This window comes from Hevea brasiliensis, chromosome 7 (genome assembly GCF_030052815.1).
Source record: "Hevea brasiliensis isolate MT/VB/25A 57/8 chromosome 7, ASM3005281v1, whole genome shotgun sequence".
NCBI classification, from domain to species: Eukaryota; Viridiplantae; Streptophyta; class Magnoliopsida; order Malpighiales; family Euphorbiaceae; genus Hevea; species Hevea brasiliensis.
Window position 1 is genome coordinate 253,736 of NC_079499.1, and position 24,326 is coordinate 278,061.

Consider the following 24,326-nt stretch of genomic DNA (forward strand, 5'->3'; position numbering starts at 1 on the left):
AGCTTTATGCTTGATTGATTATATGGCTTTTTAGCCACACTGTTTGCACACCGGGAGATACTTTGTGATCAATGGTGTGACGGCCCGAGGTACTAAGTACCCAGTGCTATTTTAATCGTTTATCCAGTCTGGTCAGTATATAGGCTACATGGGCAGTCAATTAAAACATTATTCCATTTAAGCAGTTAAGTTAAGTATAATGAAATTTCAGTACAATTAAATTAAGTATTGAATGAAATGAGTAAAAGAGATTAGCAATAGAAACATAACAAAAATACAATTTGCAGAACCGTAGAGACTTAAAATACAATATAGTTAGAATAATTTGTATACTGAATATATTTACTGAAAGGTTACTTTCAAAGAGGAACAAACTAGTATATAAGATAGTTGATACTAGAAATACCATACCAAATTAAATTGATTCCTGAGTATCCGAATTATAATTTATTTCTTTCTTTATTTGTATATATTATTTCATTGTTGTATTATTGCACCACTAAGTAGAACTGCTTAACGCGATGGAATTGTTTCCTCGCGCAGGTACTGAAGGTAAAACCAGTAGACAGTTGACTGAGATTTTTGGAGTCCAGATCTGCAGAAGTGTCAGAAGAGTTCAAGGTTGTCACCTCCTCAGCAATGCATGTAGATAGGGCTCACATTAAGCATATAATATATTTTGTATATTTTAATTATTTCTTATGTTGTAATTCAACTTAAGAAATTGCATTGAGTAAGTTTGTGATGTAATTAATTTGTATAATATGTAGACTATGATTTTATGTAATTACTTGACAAATTATGTACATTGATGAAACTGAACATTTTGATATAAGAGCTTAGTGTGATTATGAATGAGATTGAAATTGTGAATATGGAGAATATGTAATATTTACTACACTAGTCAGATTTTAGTAAACAACGTTAGTGCCTAAACCATTTCTGAATAAATATATCAATAACTGAAATGAAATAAGATAAGATCAGGTGCTCCGGCATTCCGTGTGACACGCCTTGCTCAGTTACCCTGTAGACGGGTGAGGGGTGTTACAGATTTTTTTAAGAAAATAATTATATAAAATTATTTTAAGAATAGAGAATCAAACTGGAACCGTTTCAAACTGAATTGGAATCAAAGAACAGAGAACCACACCAAACTGAAACCAAAACAATGAAGAACTGAACTAAAATCATATCAAAATTTTAGTTTGGTTTTAATTTCTACATAAATCCTAAACCAAACCGAAACCACGCATTCCTAAAAAGCGATATGAATTAATTATATATTATCAGTGCCTATGCGGTATTAATATATTATGAGAATTATAAAATAATTATAATTGACTGACAATAATATTTTTTATTGTAAATTAAGTGTTTTTGGGTTATATAATTTCAATATGCAATAATAGAATAAGCTTTCTATGATAGTGATTGGAATAAAATCTTCAAAAAAAAATTAAAGTTAATTTATTACTTAACAAGTGATAATATATATATTTGTAATAATTTAATTTTATGATTGATATATTCTACAAAATATAGTAGATTTTATATATATATATATATATATGAAAATTTTAAATTAAACAAACGGAAAACTAGAAAGAAAGTATTAGATTTTTTAAGTTGCAAAAGGAGAAGGTAAATCTCAATCTATTTCAATTCCGTAACAAATTATTTAAAAAATAAAATCTATATATGAAATCCTACCTCTCTCCCTTTTACTTGATTTGGCATAATATCAATTATGAGTACAAAGTTAGCACTTGGTACTAAAAAATTGTTGTAATTTATGAATTATGTAGAACAATAGAATGGTGGCACATCAATGGAACTGAAGGAGACAGTAAAAGTCACTAGAAGAGCCATGCTCTAATAAAAAAAAAATGGTCGTGCATTTATGTTTACTTATATACTTTTATTTTTATTTTTTTAATAAAGAATAAAGAGTAAAAATTTAAATCTAATACTTATCAAGTAAGTGATATGTCTTTAATCACTAAATCAAATCATTATTGTTATTTTGAGTAAAGTATATATTTGTATATTAAAATCTAGCGAATAGTGATATATTGGAATTCTTTTAAAATGGTAAATTAAATAAATCCTTTTTTAATAATATATTGGCTTCATTTAATAAAATTTCGTACTTATAAAAAAAATATTATATTAATCTTATTTTATTATTATTATTTAATTAATTTTAAATAAATTTTAAATTTGAATCTTTACAATCACTCTAATACTATTAATCCTTCTTTTTATTATTTGATCACATAATGTGCGCTTGTAGCTAATGAAAAAAACAAATGAAAGAAAAAAAAAATAGTAGAACTAGACAACATTAACAAGTTGTTATAATCCTTTTGCAACCAATAGCATCGTAAAATATTGTTGACAAAGATTTGTACAAACGAGAAAAAAATTAAACACTCGATATATTTACCTTATAGCATAAGTTAATTATATGGAGCATTTATTGCTTGAGCTAATTTAGATGTAAAAAGCCATGGAGACTCTTATGTTGTGTTTTGATTGAAAGAAAGTAAGGAATAAAAGAAAAATTGAGAGTAAAATAATTTTATTTTTTACATAATTTATATTTAGTCAAAGAGGAAAATAAGAGAAAAATTTTGAAACAAAAATAAGTATGAGATTGTAATTCAATTTTTTTTTTAAATTAAAAGAAAATGAGAGAAAAATATTTAAAATTATGAAAACATTCTTATATTTTTTAGACTCTTTTACAATATTTAAGAGTAGAATCATAATTTTATTATTAAAAAATAATTTCAATATTTTTCATTCTAATCTAAATATAAAATAAAAAAATAATTTTCTTTCTTTTTTTCTTTTCTCATTATTTTCTTCCTTCCCATCCAACCAAGCATAGTGTGTGAAAGACATTTCCCGAACAAAACAGAAGACAACTAAGTAAGACAAAAGGACGGTGGAGGGTGGGTGGGAAATTAAGAGAGGCACAAAAAATCTCTCTCTGCCAGAAGCATGAAAGGCCGTTGCAGAGGAAATGTCAACAGAGAAAAGGAGTCATTTAATTCTTATACTGTAATGCCAAAACCCAAAATCCAAAGCAAATAAGCACTGAAACGATGGGAGTTTAACCTTTAATCGATGTTTTGAATCGAAACGTAGTCCAAAACATTGCATTGTATGCATGACAATGATGACGTACTTTTGTAATGATGCTTTTCCTTTAAATGCAGGGCCAGCCTTAATTTCTCTCTCCCATGTTCATCAACGCAACACAGGTCTGCTGACGCATATTGCATAATGGATGTGGTTGGGCATACCCACATGCATGTGTATGTGAGAAACAGCATGAGCTAACATGTGTGATCAATATTTTTCATGTCCTTACCAGCTAGTCATCTTGTTCTTTGGCTTGGCTTTTTGTTTCGACTTAATATGAAGCTGCTCTATGGGATTTTGTGTGGTTGACTCCTTTTTCTTTTCTTTATCAAGAAGCAAGCACACGAACAAGTCAAATATTAGTTAGCGTGGGGATCCTGATTCCCATGTATACATATACTAGGCAGTTGATACTCACTGTGGGAAAAAATAAAAAAAACCAAATTGTCTATTAATCGTTAAAAAGAAAATTTATTATTTAATTTTTATTTTAAAAATATACATTAATTAGTGATAGTATGATTAAGTAGACTAACAAGATAATAACACGTGCTTAATCAATAAAGATAAGTGAACTTAGACTTAACATTCTTACTAGTGTCTAAGGCAAGAGGAGTTTCACTGTGGTCAGTTTTGTTGTGGTATCTTGCGAGTTTGTCAAAAGGTCCCCTTCCCTGTGGAAGTCGATCTTATTTATGGAGTCGAGGATCCAATGTGAGCCCAACACGTGTAAAAGGTATACAAGTGTTCTATCATTTTGACAATTGCATCATTATCAAATCAAGTGGCTTTATAAATCATGATTACTATGACAATTTCATGCTATGACGAAAGGGGTTAGTTATTCAAGCAAGACTTACAAGTGCTATATTCAACTAATTTTCTTTGTGTGGAGACTCCTTCGACTTCTTTCTCTCGAAAACATTTCGACTTAAGCCGGTTGGCTTGAGCATGAAGTGCCTGGATTCTTGGCCAACTTCTATATTTTTATTTTCTTAGGTCATCATGATTATTTTCTAGGCCTATTTCAATTGTTACATCATTATTTAACTTGACGAGTGACATTTTAGTCGCTTATTCTCGAATTCGCGAATAGATATATCGTGTCCATATCAATTCTCCTCTACAGTGACTCTTTCTATTGTCTCGTGAGCTTATCCAATATGTTCAATTATAAAAGCCAAATTGGCTTAAGACATCCGAATAATATAGTGATAAAGTTATGTTAAGATAACGAGACCAACCCTTTATGTATCGTGATGGCTCTTAAGGTTCCAAGGCCATTGTATTTGGATTTTGGAACTCTCGCTATTTATTTCGCATTAGTCAGGTGTCTTTTGTAAGGTGTCATACACACGTCTCTCTTTCAAGAATCCGCTCCAATCACAATATATCAGTTAGTCTTATTATATTTTTACTATCTTTACTTTTTGATATTTTAGATGTAAATTTCATTCACTTTTTATAATTTGAAAAACACTAAATATTTTTTTTATTTTTATTAAAATTAATTAATATATTTTTTAAAAATAAAAATTAATTTTATTAAGATAACGCTAGAAGAGTGGAGAAGTGCAAGTATGATATCCTCAAAAAAAAAAAAAGGGTGGGGGTATATCCCGACAGTTGCACGCCTCACGATACCAAAAATGGTAGCTTGAAGCGAGCAGTAAGAAGCTTTTGCATTAATTTCGGGTTGTCCGTCTGACCCTACTCTCTCTCCAAATCCCCATTGCACTTATTACTACCATTTTACATTTAAGACATGCGATTTGCCCAACTCAATGACATGGCATTTATTGGACAGTGCCAACACCATAACCCCCTTCTTGATGAATGAGAGAGCATGAGTATGACCTGACTCTTCCTTCTCTTCTCACTCATATTCATGTGACATCACACCTCTCCCCTTGACTATTCTTTCCACCCTTTCTCTTTCATCATCATCTTCATCATTTTTTATTCTTCTTCTTCGAGTTTGTCACTTGCACGCTTTCCCACCCATCTAACAGAAAAAAAAAAAAAAATCTACAATAAAATGCTTATGTTAATATTAAAAAACGTGAGTGATTATTAAATTAAATATTTATATTTAAATTTATATATTTTAATTAAATTTTTACAGAGAACGGGAGAACAATTCACCATCACCAACCTGTTACTTACCATTCCTTTCCCCCCTTCCTTAATTACGTGCTTTTTGTCCCCCTATCAATTCTTTTTTCTTTCCCTCTGAAATTTTCAATTCAAATAATAAAATATCCTTCTCCTCAAACCTTCCATATATATATATTACTATAAGATCCATTCTCCATGTGCCTATTTGCCTCCTTTCTCTCAAATTTTCTCTTTATCTCGCAAATAATCTTCTCGGATTGAAACCCATCAAGTCATATATAGCAGTAGTATTTTATTAATCAGGTCAACACTGTATATTTCTCCATTTAATTTGTACATATTCATAGCTAAATTTTTTATATGCTACTCTAAAAAAATTATTGTACTAATTAATTAATAAATTTTTCTTTAAAAGTAAATATAATAATACAATAAAATTAAGAAAATTAAAGTAAGAACTAAATTAGAACTATACATTAATTAAATTATAAATTTATAAAAATAATTTTATTACATTCTAATTATATATAAAATAAATATGTTGTATTATTATTTATTAATAATTTTTTTTATTTTAACTAAGCAGAATTCAAAATATTATCTTATTCAATATAATGCTTTCTGCTCCCGAATCCTTTTAGTATTCATAATATTTTAAAATTTTAAATTAATCTTGAAAATAAAAAAAAATTGATATTTTTTCAACTTTTTACAATTGTAACTAATTTTTTAATATAAATAATAAAGATATTTTCAAAAATCCGAATATTTCTTTCCTTCTCACTCATATAATATAATGCATACATTTTGTTTAAATATATATAATGCTTACACATTTGCGAAGCATAGCTTTGACCCTACCCACGTGCGATGCATTTACCAAAGTAAAAAAAATAAGGTCCATCCAAGGATGCATGAATACGCCAACCGGCACGTACTTTTTCCCAACATACAATACAGTATACCTTTCTCCTAGATAATTAATAGAAAATAATCCATACTTTTGCCCTAAATATTACAGAATGTTTTTCATTGATCATATAAAATATTTTCTCTTAATATTAATGAATTCATTTTTTTTTCCTGAGAATTCAATTCTATTTGCTTGGTAAAATTTCGATCGAATTGATATCTATTTAACGATGACATTATTATTCATGCCAATTCAAAGTTTACATTGATTAATACCATATGATATTGCTTTTTATTTTTTCAAAATAAAAAAAAAATCAAAATTTTTAAAATAAAATGGAGAAGCCTGGTTTCTTTGTAGAATGCCAATTCCTTCCAAGCTCGACACCCCCCCGTCCCTTCACGCACTCGATTAATTTTTTTCTCCGATTCAATCTTGCTCTCGATATTATGGAGATAGGTATGGAGAGCTTTCTTCTTCACCTCGAGAACCAAGACTTCTAAATATTGACATCCAGCATCATAACCTCAGACTATATAAAACTTCACTCTAAATACCTTCCCCATCTTTTGTTATATTGGTAGACAATAATTTCTATTTACAAGAGAACTCGAGATACAAACCTCACATACTCCACATACTATACTATTTTATGCTTTCTATGGAATATAATTATTGCTCCTTACAACTCGCACTTGCTCCATTTGATAAACCCTAATTTCCAATTTTCTTGAGACATAACCATTTCTCTAACAGTTCCAATCCCCATGCTCACTTCACCTCCGAATCTTTGCATTGCCTATGTCCCATATGCATAACCTTTCCACTTGGGTAATATCATAGAGCTCTTGATGGAGTTAGGAACCACAGAACAGAAATTTAACTCACTGGAATGACTAGCTGGGGGAAATAAGAGGACAGAAGAATTCAGTGGAAATCAAGAGTCTGATCTCGTAGCTGTAAAGGATGAAAGAAGACCTGCAGCTTGGGCAGGTAAAATATCACCAAACGTTGACATGGCAGCTGCTGATCGGTCTTTGAATATCCCTACTTGCCCATCAGTTAATATGGATCCCAACTTTAGGGTGCTCTCCCCAAACCTGCTGCCAACCTGTCCACAAGAAGAGAAATTGTTTTCATTACTGTGGCTTCCACGATGAGTGACAAATTTTCATGATCCATGTTAGTCGACTAGTTGAATTAAGCAAACATATACATATTTTGATAGATTTTTTATTATAGAATTGAGTATTTTAATTTGGAAAACCTGTATGCCTAGTTTTTCTTATATATATATATATATATATATATATATATATATATTGTCTTCTCCTCTCTTCTCCTCTTGCTGTCTGCTACTATATTACCTTGAGAACTGTTCAAGGCTTCAAAAACTGATTTCTTTTCTTTTCCTGCTCTAATTCAAACTCTTAGCCTAATCACTTCTTCATATCTTGACCCTAATTAATAGCTTGGTTGCTTACATCACATTTTCTAAATCTGTTCCATCTGCCTACATCAGTCTTCCCCTTTCATATTAACAAAGTAAAGTTGTATAAAAGATAGCAAAAGGAATACATTCTGCAAGTGGATAAAACAAGCTATGGGGCCAAGGGCGCCAAACAAACCAAAATGCAAAAATATCAAGTCCATGGAATGATTTCCAGTCTCCTGCATTCAATGTCTCCCATCTAAGTTAGAACTTTATTGTCAGTTTTTCTTAGGCTCTAGAATACTCCAGAGATACAACCTGAATTGACCTACAAAATTCTAAATCCTCCACTTCACCACCTATCCTCCTAGTTTTAGAAGACTGAGCTGCCAGTGCAACCTAATTCAATAGAAAAAATCTTCATAAGCAGCTTGAGGCTCTGATGTATTACCTTTGTCCCTAATTTGATTGCTTGGACAGCGCTTTACTGTCCTTTTTATTTCCTGTTAAATTACTGGACTCATGTAACCAACTACAAATCCAAAGCCCAATCAGATCATGAAAATCCTGCCTTCGAAACCCTATACCATCAAAAAAATAATTTACAGCCGAAAATCCCCTAAAAAGCCTATTGGAGTTTGCTGACAGGCCCCAAACTAGCAGCCCTTTTTTCATGTACCATCTATTGGACCACAAATGTCAAAATTTTTTGTACACCATTACAACCTATAGACAACTGTCTTTTCATAATTCCTTCACCAACAAATAGGCTTGTACCTTTTAAGCAGCTGTTCAGCAATTCCAACCATACCACATTTCTGATCCCATTAGAACCATAAATGCTGATGCAGTCTTCTGGGCTTTAAAATTATAGAATCAGTGTCTAAATCATATTTCAGCACATAGGAGATTGCAGATTTTTTTTCTTTTTCCTTTTTAATGAATAACTAAATGGAATGTTTCCCAAATCAAATATTGTAGACAGGCACCCATAAAATGCTTTTACATGAAATTTAACAAAAATATTTAGTACTTTATAAGAGGTATATATTAAAATCATTCATTATGTGAAAGTCATTGAGTCGATTTAACTTCAAATCACACCACATGAGAATAGGCCACCATGCCACCGGAAAAGTATATCATTTGCTGATTGAAATGTGAACTGGCTAAGTCCATTCCTAAATAGAAACTACAGCTATATCTATAACTTTGACCTCTCATAAGTTAACGGCTAATAATCTGTTCAGGTTTCCATTTTTTGCCACTACAGAATATGTTGTTGAATATAAGATTGTATTCTCTTTAGTGTAATAGTAAAGTTACTCCATTTGTGATATGGAGGTAATGGGTTGGAGCCACGAACACAGTCTCTTTACAAAACAGGGGTGAGGTTGCATACATCAACCCTCTCTAGAGTCCACAAGTGTGGAATGCTTTGTGCACTGAGTTACCCTTTCTTTTCTCCCATTTCCCTCCCCTTGTAAATACCTCAAAGGAAATATATAATCGAAAAATTGGTGGCATAAAAGTTATCCTAGACTTAGTAGTATTCTATCAAAACTAACAGCGTATTGATTGTATGAACCTATGACCCGGTCAACCCAGGCTAATTATTTGGTACCGGAGCTTTAGGCCTACAGACACTGTTTATAAATCAGTGATCATATTGCCATTTTTTCCTTATGGCATGTAAGGCCTATCATATGAAATCTGAGCCACAACATATAAATAGCATTTCAAGGAAAGAAGATACAAAGAAAACCATACTTGCATAAAGGACTTCAAAATTGGTGCTGCTACACCAAAACTTGAGTTGTCATCCAAGCTGATCTTCTGTGAAAACTCCCCATTGGTATAGGCTTTCCAGGAACTTCTTGAGGAGATATCATCTGAAGCTGCAGGAATGGATGTCTTAGGTGTTCCTCTGGAAGATAATGCTGGCGCACTGGATAATTAGGATGAAATCATAAGTGAAGACCCATTTCCAAGGGTACATGGTGAAGTGCAAATTATGAGTTATTGAATAGTGTTTCTCATACAAGTACATTAAACTTTGGTTTTTAGCCAAAATGTAGAAATAAAGTATAAGTTAGTAACATAAAAATATAAGGTTTACTTATAAATGAACACAATCTAAAATCAAATCGATTCCATTGGTTTGTAAATTTGTCAAATTGCAACTGAACAGGTAAAATAAATTATCCAAAAGTAGGGTTAACCATATGAACATACACCCATTTCACTTAAGCCCAATAAAATAGGCCATCTTATGAGGCCCAGCCCCAGCTACAAGCTATTAGATGAAAAAATAATATCAAGTATCTGCCATTAAAAGTGAAGGAAACACCTGACATGTTTTCTTCTAATTGACATGGGACATGTCTCGCATCAAATAATTTAAAAGAGGCACACTGTTCCTCTTTTCTGCTTTAGACTGAAATACTAGTAAAAATTAACCTGCATTGGTGATTTGTTCATAAAGATGGACATAGTCTCAATTAGGTTCGTTTTCTAGTCTCATTTAGATTCATTTTGATAAATCTTGACCACCTACAAACTGAAGATAAGATATTTTCTATTGTTGCCATGTTAATTCATATATTTTCTATTTTAATCAAATTTTGTGCCTTGAATGGGACAATTTGTCCTACATTGATAAGTAGGCGAGCCTGTCTTCTTTTTATTTAATTCCAGCTAATATGGGGAATTTGCCCAGTAGTTAATTCCAGCTTTTACACACTCTGGTTTTGTTGGTTAACAGTTGAATTGGACACATGAAAGCTAAAACAGAACCAAATGTTTTGTTAACCTATTTTGTGGTCGAGTTTTCAGTTTTACAGTCTTCTTATCATATCCACTTATCAACAATTTGCTAAAATAAACAGAGCATTAACCTGATTGGAAGGTATTTGAAACGAGGAACAATTGAGCATCTCATTATATTTGACTCTGGATTAGAAGGAAGTTTCTGCACGGTATCTGTGTACATCCGATTCAGTTGCACAAAGAATCCAAAGAGGACTGCATGTCGTAGGTATGACTGTCTCTCATTCTCCCAGAGATATGGCTCATACCTTCAATGAATAAAATAAAATCAGAAAACAACACAGATATTTCACCATGCTTTAATCACCAATAATTCAAATTAAAAATAATATATAGAAACATAATAACAGAGTAAACCCCCACTTAAGTTTGATAATGTAGGACACATTTATTAAGGCAACATTAGTGGAACAGGATAGTTGAGGATTGGATATTTGGATGAAAGTCTGAAACCAAAATAGGCAATATCAGAGAATGTCCTAGAGCAAGGATTCTCAATGATATGATAACAAAAAAGACTGAAAGAAAAAAAATCAGGTTTAAGGCTGTTAAGTAGCAGTAAATCCACTGTATACACAGTTCAGTACACAGTTTCAGAAGAAAATCTTGAAGAAATTAGATGCTAACTGTTCAGTAGGGTTTTTATCAATTGATTTTAAGGGTTTAAAGGAATAAATCAAGATTGAAATTTATGAGAAATAGCATAAAAAAAAATCAAAGGAATAATAAAACAATCTAAATCAAATTTAGATTTCCTTCGGCATCAACTCATTATCTAATTGAGATCATAACTAAGCTTAGGATTACATAACAAAATCCTAAAGACAGCTAAAATCTTGTAGAGTTTCTGCAAAACAAGTTTGGACTTCAAAGCATGACTGGGATTTGGGATTGAATAAAAATAGGAAGATCTCTATTTAATTGAAAACATTAAGACCTGTAGTACTCCTAAACTTGCACTTTAGTTCTAAATAGGAAGATCTCTGATGAATAAAATACAAATAAATAATATTAAGTGAAAAAAAAATGAAAACCACTTTCCCTGAGTAGGACAATCCTAAATAGGCAATTAAGTAGGAAGGCCTAAGAAATTCACAATAAATACCAAACTATCAAAATTTATTATTAAATAAGAATAATTACCAAATTTCCTTTTTCTTCTCTAGATAATTGAATACCCCTATTGCACAGTAAATGTCAGAAAGATTTCCTAGTATCTGACCCCATTTACAAGGGTTAAGAAATATAAGCCAAATTTAAATTTGCATCTCAAAATCTCCATCAAATAGACATCTCAAAAACCCCATCAAACCATGCCTAAACTAGATACTTGCCATCATATCTCATAAAAACTCATAAAATTATGATTACATTACATGTGAATATCCTTAATTCCTACAGCTTGGTAAATTAGAAATTTTAATATCATACCAAGAAGGTTTTTTTTCCCTTTCACCACGGCCAAAATGACGAGGTAAAGAAATAATTAGAGATTTTATCATTGTTTCTGAAAGGAAGCAGGAAAACAAAATTTTGGGTATCACAATTTTGCATAATACCAATACTGTACCTAAAGGCTTTGTACAACCACACAGGCAAACGCTAAAAACAGCAAAGCAATCTCATCCATAATCCCTTACAATAATTTCAAAATAACAACAACTCAACAATATCAGCACTCAGATCCAAGTAGGTTTTACACTGTATACTCTTTCCAAATTGATGATGCCTCATCCAACAATTTCCATCATGCCTCAAAACCTGACCTTCTAAGGAGACTGCCAGCCATGATTCTTATGCCAAAAGATCTTGGCAAACCCCAATAAACATTTATACTTCTTTGAACTTATTTTATGATTCATAAGCAAGAGATACAACCATTAAGTCTGATTTCTTTATTCACAATAAAATAAAATTCAAAAAGTAGTGTAAGATCATAAATTTATAAACTTCTTGCATGTTTAGAAAAGTATAATGTATAAATAAGGGACAAAGAAACTTACGTTAGCCAGTCTATTGGATCCAATTTTTGTGAAAAACGGTTAATTAACTCCTCAATACGCTCTCTAAAGACCGACTTTGTTTGGCTTTGCCCCTGCTTCCTTCTGAAAGAAACCTTCATCATAGGACTTTTAGATAAGTCCTCATTTATATTGGATTCACTGCCAGAAAGAACATCTGCAGCAAATTTTAGATCTAAAAGAATTTGAAGAACTCCTTTCTCTGACACTTGAGATGCATGAGAACCTCTACCGGAAAGGAAATCCTCATAAATTTCAATAAGCTGCATGAAATATCAGAATTGAAGATAGATGTAATTAATGGGCATAACCAATCTTGAGAGAACTTTTTTTTTTCTCAGGACATACCAAACCACCACATGAAAAGAACAAAAATGAAATCCCACACAAGAAAAAAAATGATCCTAAGAGAAGATGGGCATTGGAGGGTGGGAAAAGCAAAATAGGATATCAAGAAATTGCCACTTAGCAAACAATGCAGCAAAATTAAACTAATTTATGATTATAAAAGAACAATAATCATGCTTCAGAAACATAAAATTGGTTTGATTCTTCACAAGATGATACAAATTGATAGAACAAACAAGAGATGAGAAAGAAGAGTCCCCAACTTTTATTTGGTTAGACAAAGGAAAATAAAAGGAAAGGAAAATATGTGATATTATCAAGCTAAAAGAAAGACAATTTCATGAATTTTATTATGCAATAGGCAAGCCTAATTCCAAAATTTTCCATGACCACAGGTAAAAAACCAAAATTTATACATGCAGCATCCATTCAGGGATGTGCTTGTGCTTGTGCTTGTGCTTGTGCTTGTGCATGTGCATGTGCATGTGCATGTGCATGTGCATGTGCATGTGCAATTGTAAGTTGAAATATAATCTTCATAACAAGTAAAATCAGATGTCAAGTCAAGCTGCATACCTTTTCCAGTAGTCGTAGTGCAAATTTTTGCAGAATTGATTTGTCAAGTACATGACCCCCAATCCTATGAATTTCTTCACATGCACGAAACAGAAAAGAAATGATATAGAGAGAAGGCATTGATGGCAGTGATATTTTCATTTCAGAATGGTTTTCATCAGATTGTTCTTGCTTGACTACTGTCTCATCCCATCCCTGCCCAATATTCAGGAGATGATTAAACTTCACATACTTAAAAAGCACATGCAGACCATGAATGACAGAATACAAGAAACAATAAGGTTCTTTAGCTATTTTATGCACAATTAGTCAAGCATAAGATTTTATTTAGCACATCAATAAGGAGTAGGTACTTTATTCAGGAAAAACTGGCCACAACACATGCAACCATGTATCTATTGGCAAACATTGAAGTGTGAAGTAGCCTACTCATGGTTTTGCAGTGATCCAGTTTCCAGGCCACATTGACACGGCCAAGGTCTTTCACAAAGAACAATATTTTATGCCTTTGTGTTAGTGCATACATGTTTGAGAGTGTACTTTATTCAGGAAAACTGGCCACAACATATACAAACACATATCTACTGGCCTAGAACCCAAGTAGCCAACTCATGGTTTTGCAGCAATGCCAGTTCCCGGGCCACATTAACATCTCAACGGTCTTTCACGAAGAACAATATTTTATGCCTTTGTGTGAGAGCATACACATGCATGTGCATGTTTGAGAGTGTATGCATTTTGGGGGAAAAAAAAAGATTCAAAAGCTTCTCCAAGTGTGCGGTGCATGTAAAAATGTAGCAGAAAAATGCATTATTAACATCCCTCAACAGTTGATTATGCATAAATTTTTCTCTAAATTGGAATAATCCCATAATACAAGCAACAAATAGCTTACAAAGATTAAGAAGCATCAACAAAAGTAAAATGCAAAATTTCAATAAGTGCATAAAACACTGATCAAATTGACAAGCTCAAAAAATAGGGGTAAAAAGAAAGGAAAAAATAAATGTTTCAAGCAGCATCAAGAGGAAAAGACAGTATTTCAAGGCTTTTACACATTCATCAACTATGTCACATTAATACATGTTCTAAAGCTTACATTCTCCTAATAGATATCTTTAAGTATTCTACATTTAGATTTTGTTTCACAATGAAAACTTCTTCCTGGCATTACTTTTATGTCTTCTCTTTTTCAATTTCTTGCAATTTTCTCCATACAATTACCACCTCAGACACATAACCAATCACATAACATGAAAGGGAAAGAAAAGCATAGTACAAACATATGTATTAAATGGAATTATTACAAGCCACAGTAGCATATGTCCATTTGCAACATTTATTGAAATATATATGAATTGAAAAAGTAAATAATAATAATAATAAGAATAATAAAATAACTTGTCCAAGGAAGACCACTCACCCTCAAGGGAGTTATCGCTGACAATCCATCATCCTTTCCAAGATCACGACCAAGAATGGCTGAAAGCTCATCAGATAACCAGAGTATCCACAGGTTATGAGCTCTGATGGAAAGATCCCTGGTGGTTCTGGCTAGTTCTTCAAGTTTAGGGCTAGCATGTTCACTTGCTCCAAGCAAAGCAGCTGTAGCACATGAAGTCTGTTGTCTAGAGCCAGTGGGTGTTTGCCTGCCAGGACTCTCAGTAATCAGAGAATCTGTGGCAACTTGAGATTGCCTCAATACAGATGGTAACTTGTCAAAAACTGCAGACACAGTATCTTTTGACCAAAACCTTGGAGAACCAAGTATCACAGGAATATGTTTTGTGTGGTTCTGAAATGCAAACAAAAGTCTCCCAACAAAAAGAGATCTCTCAACAACTATAGCAGGAGGAACAGATGGACTTCCCTCTCTGGAATTTTCCATGGCATCATTTAACTGATCAATGACCCTCTTGAGCTCTGCCAAAATGGTTGACATGCTATCATAACATTTATCTTGTAGGAATGGACCCAAATCTTTTAGCCTGTGTACTGCCTTTGGAGTTTCTAAGAAATTGAGTAGGTCCTCCAGAACACTTTGACAACGGCTGTCCACTGCATCTCTGATTTGACTAACTTCAGGACCAAAGTAGGCACTGAGACAACTCTGGAAATCATTTTCTTCAGGGGATGCCTTATAACCTGAAACTAGACTAGACTTATTTCCATTGGATTCTATAAACCAAACCCCACCACCTGTGGTAGGTCTGTTTAAGTAAGCCTGGTAGTCAATATGTTCGCTAGGAGCCTCTCCAATTGTGCAAATGGAGTTCTCAACGTTAATTATTTTTGTCAAATCCTCAAATGCAGAGTTGATAATGGCTTTCATCCTCTGAACAAAAGCATCTTCGAATATTTCATCCCAGAGATCTGAGTCATCTTCTAGAAACAGCTCTCGGATCCTACTCCAAGGCAGCTCAATCTCAGAACCAAACACACTCTTGAGCCAGTCCAAACTCCCCTGCAAAACATGCTTACTGTCCATTGTCTCTCTTATTAACTTTTCAGCCAATGAAAGCTCTCCACCAGTGGCAATAGCATCAATCAAGTACTTGCCGTTAATATTACTCACAACCTCTCCACCAGAGTCTCTCAACCAAGTCATACAAGTCCTTGCGATGTACTGTTTATCAAGAATAACCATTGCGGATTCCAATCTTTCCCTAAAAAGTTTCCACAACCTCACCTCCCCATCTGGGTAAGGAATTCCACCAAATAATTGAGAGGCAGGAGGGGAACACAAAATAACTTTGTAAAACAGAGGCATATCATTCAAAACTTGCAAAAACAACTCGCCTACTTGTCCTACACTAACCTGAATGATCTTCAGAACTTCACAAAACACAAGAACCACAACCTCACTGGCGACAGCATGATTATCATTACCGCCAAAAGTTGCTAATTTCTGCAAAATCCAAGACTTTCTAGTATCAAGAAACAAACCAAGTACCTGCTTAGGGTCTAATTCATCAATGACAGCAACCCCAGCCAAAGCATCAGCATAGGCCGCAATTTCGAGAGCCGGATCCAACAGCCTCTCGCGACTCCGCTGTGAAATTTGAGCTTTGAAGCCCTCAACGATCTGCCACTGATGTTGCAAAAGAGGAAAATTGGACAAGATTTTGGTGTGATCCCATTCAGCACTGGAGTTAGCATTAGCATTGTTGGCCAGCATAAGATTATAGTGCACGTGCTTGCCACGAATGTATCTCCCGGCAGCTTCAAGAAACATGGACTCGTCGAGGCATCCCCAGATGTTCTCGGGAGTGTCAACCAAGTACTTGACGCAACACGCGATCCCGTAGATTCGGAGACGAGCGGGGTTAGGGTTGGTGAATTTGGGGGTTTCCGATACAGGAGATGCTGAGAGGGAACGAATGTTAGTTTGAATGGAAGCTATATTAGAAGAGATGGACTCGCAGGACGACTTCATGAGAACAATAGAGTCGGCAGAATCAATGAGATCTCGGTAGCGGTTGCCAACCAATTGGCGGAGCTCCTCCTTCTTGTCCTGGATCTGTTTTACCGTGGTGGTTTCCGCATCCCGAATTTGGGAAATCGGTTTCGCACGGAATAGAGTCTCTGCATCTCGGTAGCCTCCACCGCTCAGCGTTGCAGCGCGGTCGTCCGCGGATGTTGATGACACTCTCATGATCAATAGTTAATTATTTTCAATAACTGGAAATAATAATGCAGAGCAAGAAACCAGTCTCACTTACTCTAATTGCATGATATTTCCAATTTTCTTTTTATATTTTGAGTTCATGTACAGAGAAGAAAATTATGATCTGTCAATTCTGGAGGGATCCAAAAGATTTGATTGAATATTTGAACAAGTAGTGCCTGGTTTTGGTTTACGTCTCCATTTGGCGAGGTAGAAGATGAAAAAACGCTGCCAATCCTTTCATTCAAGTTTCACAGGCTTATACTTGTTGGGCCGGACAATCTTATTGTTGTTAACGTAAAAGTTTCCTTGGGCTCGATTTCTCACTTCTCAGGGGCTAGGCTCTTTGCCTGGACTAGGCCGCGAGCTTCTTCGCATGGAAAATTAATGAGCTTGATCCAACTAAACAGCTAAGTTAAGCCAGATTATGGGCAATCAATAAATGTGTGTGTGTGTGGCGAAGGCATAAATAAGCCCTTAAATTGAGATAATGTAAACCAAAGTTTGAAGAATATAAGAGACAACAGAAAATAGTTCTTATTCCTTGTATTGTATTAGATATACAATCACATATACTTAAACTAGAATAAGGTTCATATTATACATTGATGATTTATAATTTTATTTATAATTTAATTTTTAACTATATTTTAAATAAAATAAAGTATTATTATTAAATTAAATTTTAACTAAAATTTTTATATTATTTAATTTAATTTGAATAAATTTTTACCTATTATAATAATAAATTTTCAATTAATTTATGATGTAATTAATTAAAGTACCTATTTAATTTTATATATATATATATATATATTAGTTTATATATATATATATATATTAGTTTCAATGATTGCTTTGTTTAAAATGTGATAAAATTACTTTATCTAAAAAAATAATTTAAATTTCATAAAATTTTTACATTTTATCTTATAATTTATGTAAATCAATACAATTTTTTGATAGATTATAGAAAATATATTAAATTAATGAGAAAATAATGTTATTTTAAAATATATAAATATAATTTTTTGTCATTAATATAATAAAAAATATATTAAATTATTAATAATGAATTAAATCATTTAATTTTAATAATAATGAAAATATAAAATATTATTATTAATTAAAGATAACATTTATTATATTATTTTTTAAAAAATACTATATCTTTAAATTTTTAAAGTGTAATTTTTTCATTGATATGATATTTTTTCATAAAATAATTCTTTTCACAAAAATGATTATCGTTTTATACAAATTTATGATATAAAATAAGTACATTTCATAAAAATTAAAATTTTTAAATATCATCATTTTCTATTAAAAATATATACAATTTTTCAAAAGATCGATTTCATAATTTTGATATTGTAACTTCAATTTTTTTTAATCATTTTTATTTATACCTAAATTTTCGATGTAATCATATTTATAATCTATTTTTAAATTTTACTTTTATATAAAAATATAGTTGAGAGATAATTTATGCATAAAAATTTAGATATTTAATTAAAATTTGAAAATACTAAAAAAACAAAGTAAATCAAAAAAAGATTTGAGAGCAATGAAAATACTTAGTGAAAGGAGAATAGTTGATGTTTATCAAATATCTCATATGACATACTATATATAAATAAATAAATAGAAACTATTTAAATAAAAATTTAACTTTGTAACTAAATATTATTTAATTGAAAAATAATAGAAAAACATTCAAATTCAATTTTTTTAACAGTAAAATGTTTCCCATTTACTTGACTATTTCAATTCAACAGTCATAAATTGACCATAATTATGATAATGATAAGCATTAACTAATATTAACAAAGTGAAATAAAAAGAATATTAAATTATTAACATAAAAAATAATACATATTAATTATAAATAAGTCAAATTTCTATATTTTATCTTTATAACTTTTATATAGACTACACTTTTTATCTCTAAAATTTTTTAACAAAGATTTCATAATAAAAATAATATAACAATATAATAAAATTATTTATTAAAGATATGAAATAATTTAATATTGATTAAATTATATGATAATTGATTACAAGATCACAAATTAATTATCAATTTTTTTTAAATTAATGGCCATGAGTGACCTATTATTATTATTAAAGATAACATGTAGTAAATAATATTTCTGTATAAATAAATTTATAAAAAATAACATATATATATATATATATATATATAATTTATAGATATTGCATTTAATCATAAAAAGTCTTAATTTTTCATAATCGAATTTTTAAAGAAAATAATAATTTAAATAATAAATGCTAAGGTAATACTATAAATAATGATGATAATTAAAAGAGAAATAAAAAAGAATTAAATAATAATTAATATAAAAGATAGTTATATATGGAAAGTGACACATGATAAATTTTTCAAGGAAAGTGTCATATGACATTCCCTTGAGAACACCTTACTGCTTTATATCTATGTGTGTGTGTGCGCGCAAGCGTGTTTATTGGATATAATTAATAAATTAATCTAATTAACTCTTAATTTTTTCTATCTCTAATTAAATTGAGTTTTCTCGGCATTTGTAATAATAATAATAATAATAATAATAATAATAATAATAATAATAATAATAATAATAATAATAAAGTATAATAATTAAATAATTTGTAACTTTTAGATATATAATTAAAAAATTAATAACTTAATCATAATTTAAAAAAAATATATAATTAATTAATTAAAATAAAGAGAATTTAATGAAATTAGTTGGCATATATATAATAGACCAATATAACATAATTAATATTAATCAAAGTAATAATATTAATTATTAATTATTTATACTATAAAAATATTAAAAAAATAATGAAAATTGAATATTAATACAAATTTCTTGTTTATTATAACTATGAAAATAAAATTTTATTTCATTTCTTCATAATTCATTTTATATATAGCATTTAATTTATAATTGAAAATATATCTTTATTAAATGCATATTAAAATAAGATAAATAAAAATAAAATAATATTAAAGTAAATTAAAATTTATTAAATATATAAAAAGGAGAGAAAGGATAAAGTATTTAACTTCATGTGACTATTTTTACAGTATAATTTTAAATTATTTTATTAACTTTAAAATATATAATTTTAAAATTTTTATTATTAAATAAAATAATTAAAATTTTAAGAATTGCTAAATGAAAATTTTATTAAAATTATTAAAATATATCTAATATTTTTAATTAGTTAGTCATAAAAATTATAGTAACAATAGTAATAGCAAGAGTTTTGAAGATCATCTCAAGCATCTAAGGGCTATTTTTGAAGTTCTACGCCAAGAAAAGTTATATGCGAACATCAAGAAGTGCACTTTTTGCCACGATCAAGTCACATTCCTTGGCTTTGTGGTATCCAAACATGGCGTGGAGGTGGACAAAGAGAAGGTGCAAGCAATACAATAATAGCCAGTACCAACAACAATCTCGAAGGTGAGAAGCTTTCATGGCCTAGCCTCTTTCTACAGGAGGTTTGTAAAGAATTTCAGCACCATCATGGCCCCCATAACAGAATGCTTAAAGAAGTAAGGGAAATTTAATTAGAGTGAAGCTACCCAAAAGAGCTTTGAACTCATCAAACCAAAACTGACCTCTACTCCAGTACTTGCATTGCTGGATTTTTTGAAGACCTTTGAGGTAGAATGCGACGCTTCCAAAGTGGGAATCGGGGCTGTTCTAATGCAAGAAGGATGTCCCATTGCTTATTTCAGTGAAAAGTTGAATGGAGTTAGTTTGAACTACTCAACCTATGATAAAGAGTTCTACGCTCTTGTTCGTGCCTTGGAGACTTGGCAACACTACCTCTTGCCAAGAGAGTTTGTTATTCACACAGACCATGAGTCCTTGAAGCACCTAAAAGGACTAAGTAAGCCGAACAAGCGACATGCCAAATGGGTGGAGTTTCTTGAATCATTCCCATATGTGATCAAGTATAAGAAGGGACACTCCAACATTGTGGCTGATGCATTATCCAGGAGGTATACCTTAATCTCTTTGCTAAATACTAAGCCGTTGGGATTTGAATTGATGATTGAGTAATATAAGTCAGATAGGGACTTTTCTTCCACCAATGATTCTTGCAAAGAGAAAGCCTTTCAGGGATTCTACTAACATGATGGCTACCTCTTTAAAATGGGAAAGTTGTGTATTCCTAACTGTTCTATCAGAGAATTATTGGTAAGGGAGGCACATGGAGGGGGTCTTGCTGGCCATTTCAGTGAAAATAAGACTTTGGAAGCCTTAAAGGAGCATTTCTATTGGCCAAGTATGATGAAAGATGTGTATAAGACAGTGGAGAAATGTGTGGCGTGCAAGAAGGCTAAAAGTAAGGAGATGGCGCAAGGGCTCTATATGCCTCTTCCAGTTCCTAATCACGCATGGGAACATGTGAGCATGGATTTTATGCTTAACTTGCCCAGAACTCAAAGGGGCAAAGATTCTATGTTGGCTGTTGTTGACCAATTTTCTAAAATGGCTTATTTTATTCCTTACCATAAAACTAATGATGCTTCTCTTATTGCTAACCTTTTCTTTAAGGAAATTGTTAGATTGCATGGCATTCCAAGAAGCATTATTTCAGATCGTGATGCTAAATTCCTAAGCTATTTTTGGAAGACTTTGTGGAAGAAGCTTGAAATTCGCCTCCTCTTTAGCACAGCCTATCATCCTCAAACAGATGGGTAAACGAAGGTGGTGAATAAAAATCTCTCTACCTTGCTAAGAACTATCATCAAGAAGAATTTTAAGAGTTGGGATGCACGCTTAGCCTATGTTAAATTTGCCTACAATCGAAGTGTGCACAGCTCAACTAAGCACTCTCCTTTTGAAGTATCTATGGCTTCAATCCAATCACACCAATGGATTTGATGCCAATTCCTGTTCAAGAAAAAGCCAATGTTGATGGGGAAAAGAAGGCAAAGATGGTGAAGTCTATGCATGAGCAAATTAGAAAGCTTGTTGAGGCCAAAAATGAACAATATAGCAAAATCGTTAACAATAAGAGGAAGCAAGTGCGGTTTGAACTAGGTGATCTAGTGTGGCTTCACTTGAGGAAAGAGAGATTTCCAAATCAGAGGAAGTCCAAGCTATTGCCAGGAGCTGATGGTCCATTCCATGTGGTAGCAAGGATCAATGACAATGTCCATAAGGTGGATTTGCTCGGTGAGTATAATGTTTCTTCTACTTTCAATGTGAGGGATCTTTCTCCTTACTTAGAAGATGATTTTGAGGATGGGGAAGAATTGGATTTGAGGGCAAATTCAAATCAACATAGGAGAGATGATGTGCCACATGATGACATGACATACGAGGGTCGATTGACTGAGTCCAAAAGCAAGCTCATTACTTTGCTTGCTTGTATTTAGAATTAAAGAAGTTGGGCTGGACTTGGCAAGTCTATGGGGCATGTAATATGGGTGCAAACTAAAATGTTTGAGTTTAAGTTAAAATAAAGATAATGGATTGATTGTGAAGAAAACAAGCCCATATGTGTGTAAAAGGCCCCTATTTGCTGTTTAGAATTGATCAAGTCAAAGAAATCGGAAGGAGATTGAAATATCTTTCAATTAAGGAAGGAAATAAGGTTGAAAAGTCATCAAATCTCCTCAAATTCGTGCATCACTCTATGGCAGTTTTCTAAAGTATTTTTTCTCAAAAATTCAATATTATTTCCTATTTAGAATACTATTTAAACTTCCTATTTAATAACCTTGCTATTTTTCTTTATAGTGCTTGTAATTAGCCTATATAAAGGCCAACTCTTGTAAGCTCAAAGCATTCTGAATTTTAATCAATAGCAAGTGCTGCTTCTTCTTTCTTATCAAATATTATTTATTTGTGGCGAAATCTTGACTTATCACAAGAATTCCTTGTGTGGCGTCTTTATTCGGATTGTAATCTTTGTGGCGAGATTACTCTTATTAAATTTTACATTCTATAGTTATCTTCTTATTTTTGTTTTTAATTACTGTTGCATCTTAAATAATAAAATACCAAAAAAAAATCCTTTCTTTTTTTTTGTTGAAGTTGATTTTAATGTTATATTGCTTAATTTTTGTTTATTTTTGTTCCTCGATTCATTCTAGAAGAATTTCTTTTTTTTTTTTTATAACTAATCAATTTCATTCTCTCCTTCAAGAGGCACATCATCTTCTTACTTTATAATGTCAGATGGCAGCACCAAAATTTATAATGCCACGTAATAGCAGCAGCAAGGAAAAACCTCACACACACACACACACACATATATATATACTATTTAATTCTTATATTTTATTTTTGTTAAACTATTTAATCCTTTCCTTAATTTTTTTTATTAGTCATTATTAGCCAAACTACTATTTAATCCATCTATTTTAATTAAACTAATTAGTTAGTCCCTATATTTTAAAAAAGTATATTAGTTGCTCATTGTAATTTGACTCTATTAATAATTTAGTCTCATCATTATTTTTATACCTAAAGTACCCTAATTCTCTTTCTCTTATTTCTCTCTTATTATCTATTATTTCTCTCAATACAAATTATTTATAAAAAAATTAATTAATTTTCTAAAATTTTTAATAAAAAAATTATTTCCCAAATCACAAAAATGATATCTAAATAATTGAAAATTTGTAAAGGAAATGTAAATTCAAATTTAGTTTACACATATTTAAATTTCTTTTAAGGTAGAAAGAGCCGATGGATAAGCTGTTGAAGGAGAGATTTCAGCCTTTGAAATTTGAACTTCCTTTCCATCATTATCTCTTTAGATTTTCTAGAGAGAGAAAAAATCCTCTAGAGCATATCATCTTTTTCTTCTTTTGGAGTCTCGTCGAGCTTAGTTCCATTTTGAGGGTTTAAAGCCAGTGTTTATGAGAGTTTGCTGTTGGTTTTCCCATGGATATAAGATGATATGGCCTCTGTCATTTCTCTCTTTCTACATTGATGGTGGTTATGTGGCTAGCGGTTTGGATCTCACACTTCCCATGTTTTTGGTCTTATGTTTTCTTGGGACCTTCCCTTGCTACCTCCTGTGGTCTTGTTGCAAATCCTCGGTTGGTTGAAGATATTTGGTCTCCGGAAGTAGCTCTGCATGAAGATAATGATAGCACCTCTGAGCTTCCGAATTCCTAGGTATTTAGGTCAAGTTCCTTACCCTGTAGACTTAGGGATGGTAATCGGTAGGGTACGGGCAAAAATCACTCTACTCGAATCCGAACCCGATTAAAATTATCAAAACCCG

The 24,326-nt window shown here is 31.6% G+C and overlaps 2 protein-coding genes across 2 annotated transcripts; one reads left to right on the forward strand and one right to left on the reverse strand.

The window, feature by feature from the left end:
• Positions 1-6,727: 6,727 nt before the first annotated feature.
• On the reverse strand, positions 6,728-17,286 carry LOC110634063 (conserved oligomeric Golgi complex subunit 1). Its single transcript, XM_021782948.2, has 6 exons — positions 14,814-17,286; positions 13,391-13,585; positions 12,449-12,729; positions 10,514-10,693; positions 9,387-9,564; positions 6,728-7,295 (listed from the first exon to the last, which is right to left on the reverse strand). Exons 1-6 carry the CDS (start codon positions 17,043-17,045, stop codon positions 7,122-7,124), a joined length of 3,240 nt encoding a protein of 1,079 aa, XP_021638640.2. The 5' UTR covers positions 17,046-17,286; the 3' UTR covers positions 6,728-7,121.
• Positions 17,287-21,957: 4,671 nt separating this feature from the next.
• Positions 21,958-22,464, forward strand: LOC110634102 (uncharacterized). The gene has a single exon (XM_021783008.2). It carries the CDS (start codon positions 21,958-21,960, stop codon positions 22,462-22,464), a length of 507 nt encoding a protein of 168 aa, XP_021638700.2.
• Positions 22,465-24,326: the final 1,862 nt, after the last annotated feature.